Below are 13,561 nucleotides of genomic sequence, written 5' to 3'. Positions count from 1 at the left end.
GTAGAAGTGTATGATAAATTTTAGTACAAGTTTGACGTTTTGTTGAATTGGCATTGTTTGACAAATGACTATTTCCATCGAAATAATTTTTATTTGCTTTAATTTTAGTTTATCGATGGTCAAACATACACACAATATGTTGATTTGATAAATTTATTTCCCCTTGTCTTATATACAGAGTACTTACGCAGGATGTGTCTTTTCAGACATAGTGAAACTAATATGACCCTCTCGATCTTTTAGCTTTCTTATTTTAAAATTTGAAGGCAACTTGAATTGCACAATATATTGTTTTATGAATAATTGGTAATCAATATTTGATTCTATCAAAACTATCTTCTATACAAATAAGTCACTAATTCTACTAGTTGACTTGAAGTCTTAAACAAAGGGTCAAACAACCAAGTAAATTAACCAACCAAAATAAAAATGAAGTATAAGTTTTCTGCGGGTGAAAAATAAGTTCATATAAGTTCGGATGATTAATATTAATGCAATCACTATCACATCAACCACCTACAAATTGCTTCACATGTTTACTTGTTAAAGTTAGCCCCGACTACCTTTGCATTTCAGAGCAAATAGGGCCATATTATGTTACTTAATGAGGTTGTAATATCTCTCTCTAACTACCATTGCATAACGAACCAAATTAAGGAGATTATTAAAGGACAAATTTAATTAAAGGCTCTTAATGTCTTAGTGTCTTACATACATTATAATTAAATGAAAGAATTAACAATAAATTGGTGGTATATTTTGCCCCCTTGGTGGCTCCCTCCTCGAATTAAGAGTTTTTGTCACTTTCTTGTTTTATGCAACGTCTCGATTTAGTTGTCATGTTACTACGTATTTTCGATCAAATTAACAATATTTATTGATAAACAATCACATATGAGTTCATCGTCCGAGTTCCATCGTAATACTCAATGACGGAGTTGCTGTCGTTTTTTGTTCCTAATTTTTTGTTTCTCGGAAAACTAAAAACAAAAATACAGTTTTTAGTTTTTTGCTATCAAATTTTCAAATATAACATGCTTAATACTTGTATTAATTTTTTTTAGTTCATGATTCAATCTAATCATAACGGAATAACTTTTAAAATAAAAAAGTTCAAAAATTGGCTGAGTGACAGTTATACCGAACAGGCCCTAAAATATCAAATCTGCCCATTTTGAAATTTGATCGAAAAAATGATAAAGGTCACGCAACATGCAAAATTTAAACCGTGTCACAATGATGACATGACATGCTAATGTGTCGTGATTTAAATTGAAAACTAAAATATATAACCTATTATACATGTTTCAAAAAAAGGTAGGAAAATCTTAATATTCTAATTTGTTTCATTCTTTATATCGACTACCTTATTTACATATTTTCATAGTGAAAATATTGCATTGATAGTAAAAATAGTCTAAGTACGCATACCCTACGTGGCGTCTATATGTATCAATTAAACTCCGACAAGTAAGATTGCGACAACTAAATATTGTCGCAACTTGCGACCTTTATCATCACCCAAAAAAATTATCAAATTTATTTTGACACCACTATATATACACTACAAGAATTTGTATCTTTAACGACAACCTAATTACGACGGGTCGAAAATCCCGTCGCAAAAGCCTTTTGCGACGGGGCTAACAACCAAACAATGACGGAATAACCGTCGCAAATGTCTTTTACGACGGGTTTACAACAAATTTACGACGGGATTTCTATTAACGACGGCCCCCTTTTATGACGGGTTCGCGACAGAAAATCCCGTCGTTAATCAACGATTATTAGCCTTTCGCGACGGGATTTCCCGTCGTTAATAGTACCATTTCTTGTAGTGATACGGAGTACATTATTTCTAAATCCGGCACCGATAATACTAATTGATGGTAGGTAAAGTAGCTCGATCACTAAATTCATACGTATACAGTATGTTAATCGTCATCCCTCTTCTTATTTTTGTCTCTATTCTTTCTTATATCTCAATTATGCTTTGTAGTTGCCTGTGAGTATTTCTTAAACGTAAAAGAATACAAACATTTCAACATCAACTCCTAAATTTTCTGGCTCCATCATATATAGCATATACTGTATCAAGTAGTGTTTATTTTTGTCATTATTGTAGTTTGTTCTAAAATAAATCAGCTAGGAATAGTACTCACACTAGATTTTTTCTTTTTGCACCGTCGTCATCATAGGTACCGCGATATTTTGATTAACTTTTATATTATAAATTCTTTTTTAGAGATGGATAAACATTTTAAAGGATTATATACATAATTGCTCTTTATAAATATATTACTAGTGTGTAGCCCGGACGTTGTCCCGGGTTTTGACTTTTATTCGGGTCTTTTTTTTAATTATGTGCACGTAGAGATGGTGTCATCGTCAAATTACGGTGGTGACATAAGTTTATTGGCCGATCAACAACCTCCCAAATCTAAAACCCCACATCCAAAAATCTAAACAAAGCCGGATCCTTTTCTTCAAAGTAATAACTGTACATTATAAATTAAATAATCATTCCCTTTTTTGCCTTCACTTTTATTCAATGTATTGGTTATTGTAAAAATAATATATTTGCTTATATAGAAAGATATTACATAAGTTGTAGTTGGTTAAGATGGTAAAAAGTGTAACTTTTAACATAGAGGTCTTGTGTTCGATCCTTATTAGATGTTTTTTGGTTGTAATGAAATGTCATGATGCTAATTAGTGGTGACGTGGCGTAATAAGGAGAGAACTACGTGACACGTATACGTTCTTCAAAACGCCTTTTAATATATTAGTATAGATTAGTGACTTTAAAGTGATAATTTTATTAAAGCGAACTCAAAGAACAAATATGGGTGATTATATGATTATTAGTTTGTAACTCGTGCAATGCACATATATATGTCTTAATTTAAAATTTTGTTTATATTGTCTATATAGTATAGGAAACGAATTAATTGTATGAGAAATGATAGACCGAGAAGAAAATAAAAGATATGGATTTAACAAAAATAATAAAAATTAATACGATGCGTCAATCGCATCATTGTGTTCAAATATTTCTATTTTAAAATATTATTGTTATTATCAGAATAGATGTCAAAAACTGAAAATAGGCAATTGAACTTGAGTAGATTCCATCTTTGTTCTTCGTGTTCCTTTGGCCATAAAATTATCTGGGCTACGGATAATTATGGTGAAGGCCCATCAATGGTTGGGAATCCAATAATTTATGTTTTTTTATACATAGGAAATAAAAATTAAGGTAGCCGTCAACATAGGACCAACCAAACACATCCTTTTATGATAGATGAAACAAATCTTTACAAGAGTTAAACAATAAAACGTAGGTCTATTTTGGAAGTAATTTGCCTTAAAATCCGTCGTCTAATTTGCCTCCCGAAAACAGTGGTGAAAAGATGTTGACTCGAAGTTCGGAAGATTATTATCCACATCAACAATAATGTTGAAGAACGTCTAAAAGATCTTTCATTGTCGCTTGATAGCTTTGATGAAGCAAAGATTGTCGCCTTCAACTATAAGGTATACATTTAACCTTAAGAAAAATGACTCCTTTGATGCCTTCTCACATCGCAAAGCTTCTACTAGCAAGATTTCAGAGTTGGATCCAATAAACTTAGAGCCTGCAAGATTAAAGATACCAATATGATTTTTAATAATAAAACCTAAAGTTAAGTTCCCATTCGAGAGAAGGGAACCATCAAACTTTAACTTAAAATAACTTTAAAAAGGGACTTGCTAAAATATTTCTTAGTTTACCTGTTTATTTATAGGATTATGACATCATTAACTTATATTTATTATTTCTTCTCCAGGAAGTTTGTTACAAGGTAGTTAGTTAGTTAGTCAAGTTGTTAGAATAGTTGCTGACTCACTGTGTAAACACTAGCTCCTCTTATTTTTCATTCGATTGATTCTGTTTTTGATTAATGAGAATGAGTTCTCCTCTCTCTTGAATCAATTTCTGTTTCTCAAATTCTATATTATTGCTCCACTAGATGGGCTTTCTTTTCCTTGTTTGTTTTCTTTAAAGTAACACTAGAACCAAGACCTTGAACTTGAAAATGAGTCAAAAAAAATAAAAATTGACTTCTATTGTAAACACCAAGTTACTTTATAATGAACTAATTATAATTCTAGAATAAATGTAGTCATATACTCATATATCCTATGTAGACCTGTCATACGGGTCGGTCGGGTCGGGTTGTAAAAAATTACTTTCGGGTTCGGGTTGAATCGGGTCGGTCACTTTCGGGTTCGGGTTTACAAATGCTTGTTCAAGACCCAGAACTTTCGGGTTCGGGTCGACCCAACGGGTTGAGAGATTTTAAAACGTGCATTATATTTTCATTAATTTAGGTGATAAATATACAAAATATTGGCACAAATTAACAAATTTTCCTATGAAAGTTTATATTTAGTCAAATTCAACCATTGACGTATAATTCAAATTAAAATCATATTACACACAACAATAGTAAAAACAACGTGTCTATTATGCTTAAATTCTCTCATAATCTCATTTATTACTATAAATACAATGATTTTCAATCGGTCGGGTCCAAAACGGGTTCGGTCGGATTTTGACCCGTTCCTTTTCGGGTTGCTCGGGTTCGGATAAAATCGGGTTACGGGTCACAAAATCTTGTTCAGGACCCAGTATTTTCGGGTCGGTTTTCGGGTCGGGTCGATTTTTGACAGCTCTAATCCTATGAAAGGTTATGATATGTAGCCGTTCTTGACAAATGACGATCACGATGCAACCCATTAAAAATGCGGAGAAAAGCAAACCCCTAGTGAATAGTGATGCATTCAATCTAAATCACAAACTGATGTCGTGAAAGCCTGAAAGGTGGCTAGACTTCAGTTTTAAAACCTTTGCAAACAATCATCAACCAAACGATCATGAAAAGGTGAATAAGACCATGGTGTACGTCTTGTACCCTATTAATTAAGTTCTTGTGGATAGAAAGAAAAACCTCAATTAAGTCATGTATTTAATCCATATACTAACACGTAATTGTTGAGTGTTGATAATCATTTATCTTGCTCGCATGTATTTAAAATTAAAAATGAAAATTTTCTCAACTACTCCTCAATTAAAAAAAATAAAATGAAAATTAAGAAGATAATTATAGTTTGGGCTGGGCTGGGCTATGTTAAAGATGGCTGTGGCCCGGCACGAAAAAGCCCGACCCAAGCACGAAAATGCCCGACCCGACACGAGCACAAAAAAGCCCGGCCCGACACGTGCACGAAGTCGGGACCGTAGGCCTTAATTTTTTTGAAAAAGCACGACAAGGCACGACACGACTCAACCCGACACGACAAAACACGCTAAGTTTTGTAAAATTAGCCTTAGGCACGAAGGGTCGGCCAGGCCCGACACGAAAGCCGGTTGGCTTGTGCCGAGCATGGGTCTTGTTTTGAACTTTTCGGCCCGGCCCACAGCCATCTTATGTACAAAGACAAAACGTTATCCTCTCCTCAAAGACCTCATTAATTTAGTCATTATACAATTATTACCTCAGCCCGTCAAAAAAAAAAAAAGAGAAAAAAAAACATTTCCTTCAATTCAATTCCCCTGAGCCACCACCCTCGCGCTCTCTCTTTTTCTCTCTCCTCTGCAAATTTCCCTACAACATCAATGGAGGTTTAGGGGTAATCTAGCTACTTCGTCACTGAAATCAAACCTACTTTGTCGCTCAAATTCCTGCATTTTCGTCAATTTTCTTTTCTGGAAACTGCTGAGGTATGCTCGAAAATTCACTTCAATTTTCTATACGGCTTTTTTCGGTGCTTTTTTTTATGTTGAAGGTAGTTAATGCGACATAAATTCTGATGAATGCATGTAATTTTGCAAGATTATGTTCATCTGGAATGGAATTTAGGTTTAATCGAAAACCTGAAATTTGCACAGAAACAGTAGACTAGTAGTAGAGCGTAATCATTGAACTGTGTGCCTGTGAATTTTATTGAAGCTTTCTTCAATGGAGTCTATAGTAGATTCTTGAAGCTTTAGGCTGTTTGAATTGTCTGAAAAATGGGGGAAAATTGTGCGTTAGAGCTGCACAACTCAAAGGTGCCACCGTACCATACGAGTTAGGGTTTTGAAGTTTAAAGTTGGTATTTTCTGAACAAGAATATCTTTGGAAAACCCTTCATTTAAGGTATGGCTTTAATCATGCTGATGCCACTCCATTTGCTCTTTGAGTGGGTGTAGCTTGATTGTTTCTAGCTTGTGGTAGTTGTAATTCTGGTTCATTTGGCATTAAAATTTACTTTAATTCCCAAAAAAAAAATCTTTGGAAAGTTTCAAGTTCGGCATATACTTCATTTCTTAGAGATTGGCCCGACCCAAAGTATGGCGGTATGACCAGCGAGCTTATGACAATTAACACCGCCACCGGACAAAATTTTGATGCAATGCTTTATTTCCGTCCTGGTTGATCGTCATTTGACTCATTTGACCATAGAGTGTAGCGAAAAATACTGCTTCTCTTTACCTAGTGAGTGCAAAGACCATTTAAGTGAAGTTCTAATTTGCTTATATTGAAGGCATAGATCTTTCACCCTAGACACACTTCAGTCCTATTGAACAAATAAAAATCTGAACTGATCTTCGACTATTAATAACAGATATTGCTAAGAGCTAGCAGTCGAAGGAACGCAATTAGACACTTAGTGCATGTTTGGTATAATTATAGGAAAGGAAATTAAACGGAAATAAATAAGAAGGGGAAAGTTTGATGTTAACTATTACCACAATTACTTGTTTGGTATAGCGAGCTTGTGATAATTGGGAATCTAGGAGGGTAACAATTATGTTACCACAGGGTTGCGGAAGGTAAGAAGTGGTGGTAATGGTTAGGAAATGTATAGTGTTTATCACATCTCTCACACAAAACATTAGGTAATGGAAATAGAAATAATTAAGTGATTCCATTTTCGTCACTTAAAAACTATATAGTAAACATGCTCTTAAAGACTAATAGCTAGGAATCTAAGATGATGTTGCCCACGAGTTTTTGTGCGAATTGGCTGGTGCCAAATAAAATTGTTTCTTTTTTAAATTTCCGTCTTGAATTGGGAGATATAAAGAAGCTAAACACATCCTTTTTTATTTTCTCCTTAGTTGGCTCAGTAGAACTGATGGTGACTGAAAGCATGAGTCCTGTTGAGACGAATAATGAAGAAAAACTACATGTTCCTCCGGGTTTAGCTTCGCTGACAGCATTTACTTTGAAAAGAGCAGAAGTTGTGGACAACCTTTCTGGTCCTGTGGGTGTTGAGAATCCAAATGATCTGGAGATATCTTCCGGGCCATCCCCCTTTGACATTGATGGATTTGCAAGCATCACGAGAAGTTTGAAGTTTAAGCAAAGACCGTGGATTGTTTATGACCAATTCCAAAGTGAAAGGGAGCCAGATGTTAAACTACATGATACGGTCATACTTGTTTCTTCTTAATATTTCAGTGTCTGTAAACGTAAGATATTTTTATCTGGTTAGCTGCATGCTTGCATTGCGATAAAAAAAAAAAAGGTTTATACACCAAATTAATTGTCATCCAAAAGCTGAAAATGATGGAAATGTCTGTTGTACGCCATAAGAAAGATTACAGGATATAATGGAAAAGAAAGAAAAACATGCATACATAAATTTTTGTTGCATGAGGATGTTGATTCTACCTTTCTTATCTTAAACTTGAGTATATTCGTGAAGTCGTGCTTATCTACCTTACACTTTCGTCATCGGTTGTTACAATAGTTCAGCTTTATGCTTTTACCAAAATATAAAAGTGGCATTTATAAATGGTCCCTGTATCATGTAACGAAATATTTTTTTGAAATTTTGATTGTTTCTAATGGTTACATAGGTATGCTACTTTTCAGTGGTGTAATGAGTTAGAGCTAATGATATCGCGAAGAACAATACCTTTATCCTCTTTTCCCCCTACTGCATATTCATGTACTCCCTTTACAACCTTGTTGAGGGTTGCTGGAGTCTGAAATGTTATCCATTAGAATTCTTGTTTGCATCTGCTGCTTCACTGTTTGCAACTTTGCAATGACAAATGTACGTTTGGACTAAATTATACTTTGAATAAGTTGGCTCGGTGGTGGTCCTTGATTTCTCATCCATCTTCTTGCATACTGTCTGATTTAGTTTATACTACGTATATTTCTTCTATTCTGCGTATGATACTCTTTGGATGGAAGTTATAATTTTATTCTTTTGTTACAGATTTCGTCTCCAAAGATTTGTCTTCCCAAAGGTGTTACCAGGGGATGCTCAAACTGCAGCGGGTGTCAGAAGGTTACTTTTTTTTATTGAATTTGATTTCACGTTTGATAATCTTGTTTGTTTTTCGTTTCACCCTACTTTGATTTTGTTGAACATAGCATATGATTCCTGCCCAAAGCCCCATCAGATGAGATTGATATTTGTACTTCGTAGTTCTTTTGATGTTTCACACCGTATCAAAATGTTACTTTTTAGAAACAACTGCAATCCTTAGCTTTCTGAGTATGCTTGGCATCATCAACAGTGATTGGAAAGAGTTGATAAAATGGAAGAGGTGCATCAGTTTGGAATTCTTTGCTTAGATGCTTCTATTTTAATCTTTATACTCTTTTTTTTTTTTTTACTTTTGTTTAAGTAGGTTTCAGCTAGGTGGAATCCAGCAGGTGCATTAAGCTATGCACTAGAAGATGCAATTGTATTTCATCCTAATGAGGAGGCATGTTTTCAACTTAGTATCTCATAACTTCTGTTAAATTTATTCTTTACTTTCCTATGTGCACCTTTTGTGCTTCATTGAATGCTTGCAATTGTCCTTTTCTTACGTAAATTCCTAATTTTCTTTCAGGATTTCAAGGACACCTTTAAGTACATTAAAAGCATACGTCAACAGGTGGAACCCTATGGAATGTGTCGTATTGTTCCACCTTCATCATGGAAATTGCCAAGCTTTTTCGAGGAAGATGACATCTGGCAAGATTATAAATTTTCCACCCAAGTTCAAAGAGTTAATGGTTTCCAAAATCACGGCTCTTGTAGTAAAGTACCTTCAGATAGTGACACTAGGGAGGCAAAACGAAGAAAATTGGATACCGAGTTTAGTGATGCTTGTGCTGAAAATTTTAGCTCTGACGAATGCCAAGGATCAGAAAACTTCTACAATGAATTGGGTCCTGAGTTCAGTCTTATAGCTTTTAAACGATACGCCGATGATTTTCACCAGTGTTACTTTTCCAGAGAAGTTGAGGTTCCAAATGTTAAAGTGAGTGCAACTAAGTGTCAAGCACTGTGGGAACCATCCGAACAGAATATTGAAGGTGAATATTGGCGGATTGTGGAAAAGCCAACTGACGAAATAGAAGTATGTAGAAGTTATTTCAGATAATATACTATAGCTCAGACTTAATTCCTAATATTCCTGATCAACTAATAGTGCTATGTCTGTCTTTCTGTTTCAGGTGCTTTATGGTACTGATACCATATGTGAAAAACTCGGCCGTGAATATTCAGTGCCATCCAACCAAGGACAGGCATCTGATTCGGTAGAAGGATTTGCTTTAAATTGGGACCTAAATCATCTCAACAAGTTGCCTGGCTCCTTGCTTTCGTTTGAGACGTTGGATTCTTCTGGTATTTTGGCTCCTCGGCTACACATTGGAATGTGTTTTTCGTACCTTCCTTGGGTAAGACCTTAGACCTTCAAACTAATCTACCATCTTGGTACTTCTGTGTAAATTTTAGTCTATTCAGTCAGTGAATTCAACTTATCATTTTGTGTGCGTGAACAATACCCCTTGATTTTCTTACATCATCTATCTTCTGGTAATCGTTGCCTTTTCCTTTGGATTTGTTAATCAATCAGACTGTCCAAGAGAATCACTTATATAAGCTCCAGTATTTGCACTTGGGTGCTCCTAGGATATGGTACAGCACTCCTGGGTGTGACTCCCACAAGTTCGAGGCTGTTGCAAAGAGGCACTTCCCAGATTCAGGAAAAGAACATCTTGACCCACTTCATGCACCAGTGAGTCTTCTTTGGTTATGACTGTACTTCTATAGTGTGCCTGAGACAGTTTTCTTGAAAAACTAGGGGAAAATTCAAGTATGTAGTCTAGTATATAGCATGATGATTATGGATGAATAGTATATTTTGTAGGGGAGGTCTTCTTATAGCAAGTTAATAATCTTACTGTGTTATTGGCATACTGCCATGGCACCTAAGTATCTTACTGCGATGATATTGTCATGGACCATCATGTTACCTAAGTGCAACCTAAAAGCAATTGTTACCTAAGTGGGTTTAGTATTTTAGTTCATGTTTGCATAAGATGTTTAACAGCAGAGTATTATTCATTCTACATATAATAGCAAGTGGATTTAACAATAGTGTCCTCTTTGTCTAATTTTTTTTACAAGAATTGGTTTATTGAACTTCTGAGAAGAGCATTGTGAACGACCAATTTTCCCATTTGCCAGAAAATGAGGTCTATGTTTAGATATTTTTCAAGTTCAACCTCAAGCAAGAAACAAACATGAGTCCTGTGGATTTTTTATTTTTTTTATTAACTTCAGTTATCTTGAAACTTCCATAGTGCTTACACAAATATCGGATTTTATTATGTCAGAATAGACAATTAACCCCTGCAACATTAAAATCAGAGGGTATACCTGTTCACCGTTGCATCCAGCGGCCCGGGGAATTTGTTCTTTTTCTTCCAGGAGCCTATCATACTGGCTTTGATTGTGGGTTCAGTTGTTCTGCATCAGCAGTCTTTGCTCCATTGGATTGGTTGCCTCTTGGGCAAATTTCCATAGAGCTATATCGTGACAGGAGAAGGAAAACGCTAATCTCTTATGATAAGGTTCTACTGAGAGCAGCCGATGAAGCTTTGAAGGCTCAATGGGAATTTCTACTGAGGGGTAAGAAAACATCAAAAGTCTTGACATGGAAGGAGGCCTTGGGAAAAGACGGGGTATTAGCAAAAACTCTAAGAGTAAGTGCCCTTGACATCTATTGACTTGTATTTTTATTTAGAATAGTGTATTGTAGCTCAATTATTACAAGTAATCGCCTAATCGTTAGAGAACTAGAGTTTTTACCCATTGCACTTGGGCCTTGTGATATTTTAGAAAGGGTGATAGGATGCCCAATTGGCATGTTTTTTTAAAAAAAAATGGGAATGAAATAGGCCGACCCAGGACCCTATCGCAGGGAATCCCCTTGTAGTCCAAGCACAAACTCTTGAAAGTGCGAGAGGGAAAGGAAAACCCTCTCCCAGAACCCCTAGTGAGCATATGAATCTGTGCAAGGCACGCCATTAGACAAGATAAGTTCAGGAATTTAGTATATGTGAATGGGTTTAAGGCTCTGTTATGTTCACCCTATTTCCACTTATTTCAGGAAAAATAAGTTAAGATAAGTTCAGATAAGATAAGTTCGGGAATAATAAGGGTTGACCAAGTACAATTTATAACTAAAATAAGTTCTAATAAGTTCAGATAATATTTGTTCAGGAAAAATAAGTGAAAATCAGGTGAATAGAACGCACCCTTACATATCCCTAACCCCCAATTCCCCCATTCCTATTTCGATTCACACTGTGGAACTGTAATCACTGACGGGATCACCATCAGTGATAGAGAGAAGGATAAGAGGGTGCGGGGAGTAGTTGGTATGCTTGTTGCCCGAAGGATTTGGGGGTTGCTTGATGAGTTAGCAAAATTAGACCCTATGAAAGGAAGTAGAGAGAGAAAGAGATTTACCAACCACTGATCTAAAATCATAAACTCTACACTCTAGAGTTTATTTGGAACTCTAGAGGATCCAAGCCCGTAAAATTGTTGTTGCTCTGTGGTACTGTTTGTTATTTTTCCAATTCTTTATGTAATTACTTCAAGGCTGGCAATTCCTAACCCAACCCGATAATCCGACTCGAACCCGACTTGACGTTACTAAGAGAAACCCGAACCGGACCTGAACCGAACCCGAATGACATAAAATTGACCCGATTTGACCCATTTATCTTATTTTGTAGTAATATTAAGTTTTACAATATTTTTTTGCACAACCTGAAATCAACCTCAAACCAGAACCTGACCCATTGACCCTTGCCACCCTAATAGTCATTGACTAATGTTTTTTTTCCCTGAACAGGCGCGAATTAGGTCAGAAACAAGGTGTAGGGACTATCTTTCTTCCCCGTCTCAGTCAAGAAAAATGGACAAAGCCTTTGTTGGTGATGGCCGGAAACTGGAATGCAGCATCTGTTGTCATGACTTGTATCTGTCTGCAGTTTCCTGCCATTGTACCCACAACAAATACTCGTGTCTGATTCACGCCAAGCATTTCTGTTCTTGCCCCTGGTCTGATAAACTCTTCCATTTCCGGTATGACATCAGCGAGCTAAATATTCTCGGAGAAGCCGTGGAAGGCAAACTGAGTGCGATGAGGATTTGGGTCAAAGAAAATCTTGGGCTAGCCCTACAGTGGGACAAGCCCAAGCCCAATCAATGTCCAAATGGGCCTTTTGTGAACCCATCATCAACTGCTGCTGTCAAAGACAAGGTTGTTTATGAAAAAGACAGCGGTTTTGACTCAAAGTTACATTCAGAGGCAAAGAAAACGCTGTTTCAGATGAACTCAGATGATCTTAAGGGTACAAAAGCAGGAAAGAGTGGTTTGAAAGATCTATGTGATGATACAAGTTCGTCTTCTTCCTCTGACTTTGATATAGAGGAATATGTCACACATTTGGAGGAAACCTGGAGCTTTCCCTCAAACCGTAAAGGAGAATCAATGGCGAACAGCAAAGAGCGAGGTTAAAAATCTCGAGATCTCGTGTAAATTGTATGTCCTGTTCCAAGACCTGTGATGGAATCATGTCTATATTGATGTATTTTACAACTCTAGACAGGTTTTTTTTTTAATATTGTAGAAGTCCCTTTAGGATTTTGTAATGACTTTATTTGGCAGTTTGTATTTAAAAAAAATTGGCAATTTATAAAGAAAGAAGAGGTACTAGGAAGAAAATAGAGCTGATCAACATGAGCCCGGCCTGTTGGCTCGACCCGAAAAATAGCGGGTTTTGGGTAGAATGTTTAGGCCTGGTTTAGAGGCCCGGCCAGAATTTTAAAATTTATTGGCAGGTTTTGGGTAATGTAAAACTATACTTTTATTTATAAATTTGACCTGGTCTGAAATGGCCCGAAGCCCGCTAATTTGGGCCGAAATAGTGGGTTTTTGGCATACGAAAGCGGCATAAACCTTGGGCTGGGCTGGCCTGGCCTGACACAATGGACATATTTTTAAGATTGTGGCCCGATCCGCCTTTTGATTAGGTCCAGACGAAAACCAAGCAGATAACAAATGTGATCATTCAAAGGCAAAAGAATCCAAACTAGGTAATATGCAGGAACAATAACAAGAACAGGAAATTTATTTACTATATAGAAACCCTTGTCTGTTTTTTCTGCACTTGAACTTCTTTTCACATTCGACAAACACCATTTAAGTTTAGTGAAT

The 13,561-nt window shown here is 36.0% G+C and overlaps 1 protein-coding gene across 2 annotated transcripts; it reads left to right on the top strand.

Annotated features, from left to right (window-relative positions):
- The first annotated feature begins 5,548 nt into the window (after positions 1-5,548).
- LOC110794316 (putative lysine-specific demethylase JMJ16) lies at positions 5,549-13,268 on the top strand. 2 transcript variants are annotated; one of them, XM_021999273.2, is made up of 9 exons: positions 5,549-5,767; positions 7,151-7,464; positions 8,263-8,334; positions 8,681-8,758; positions 8,888-9,400; positions 9,498-9,722; positions 9,902-10,063; positions 10,665-11,033; positions 12,194-13,268. In XM_021999273.2, exons 2-9 carry the CDS (start codon positions 7,168-7,170, stop codon positions 12,860-12,862), a joined length of 2,385 nt encoding a protein of 794 aa, XP_021854965.1. In that variant the 5' UTR covers positions 5,549-5,767; positions 7,151-7,167; the 3' UTR covers positions 12,863-13,268. The 2 variants fall into 2 exon arrangements, with proteins under 2 accessions (XP_021854965.1, XP_056684326.1); XM_056828348.1 differs by having other exon boundaries at positions 5,550-5,767; positions 7,151-7,504.
- Positions 13,269-13,561: the final 293 nt, after the last annotated feature.

The sequence above is a fragment of the Spinacia oleracea genome, chromosome 5 (genome assembly GCF_020520425.1).
Source record: "Spinacia oleracea cultivar Varoflay chromosome 5, BTI_SOV_V1, whole genome shotgun sequence".
Lineage (NCBI taxonomy): Eukaryota > Viridiplantae > Streptophyta > Magnoliopsida > Caryophyllales > Amaranthaceae > Spinacia > Spinacia oleracea.
The sequence above is the reverse complement of the archived record's forward strand: the minus strand, read 5'-3'. Positions and strand labels throughout refer to the sequence as shown.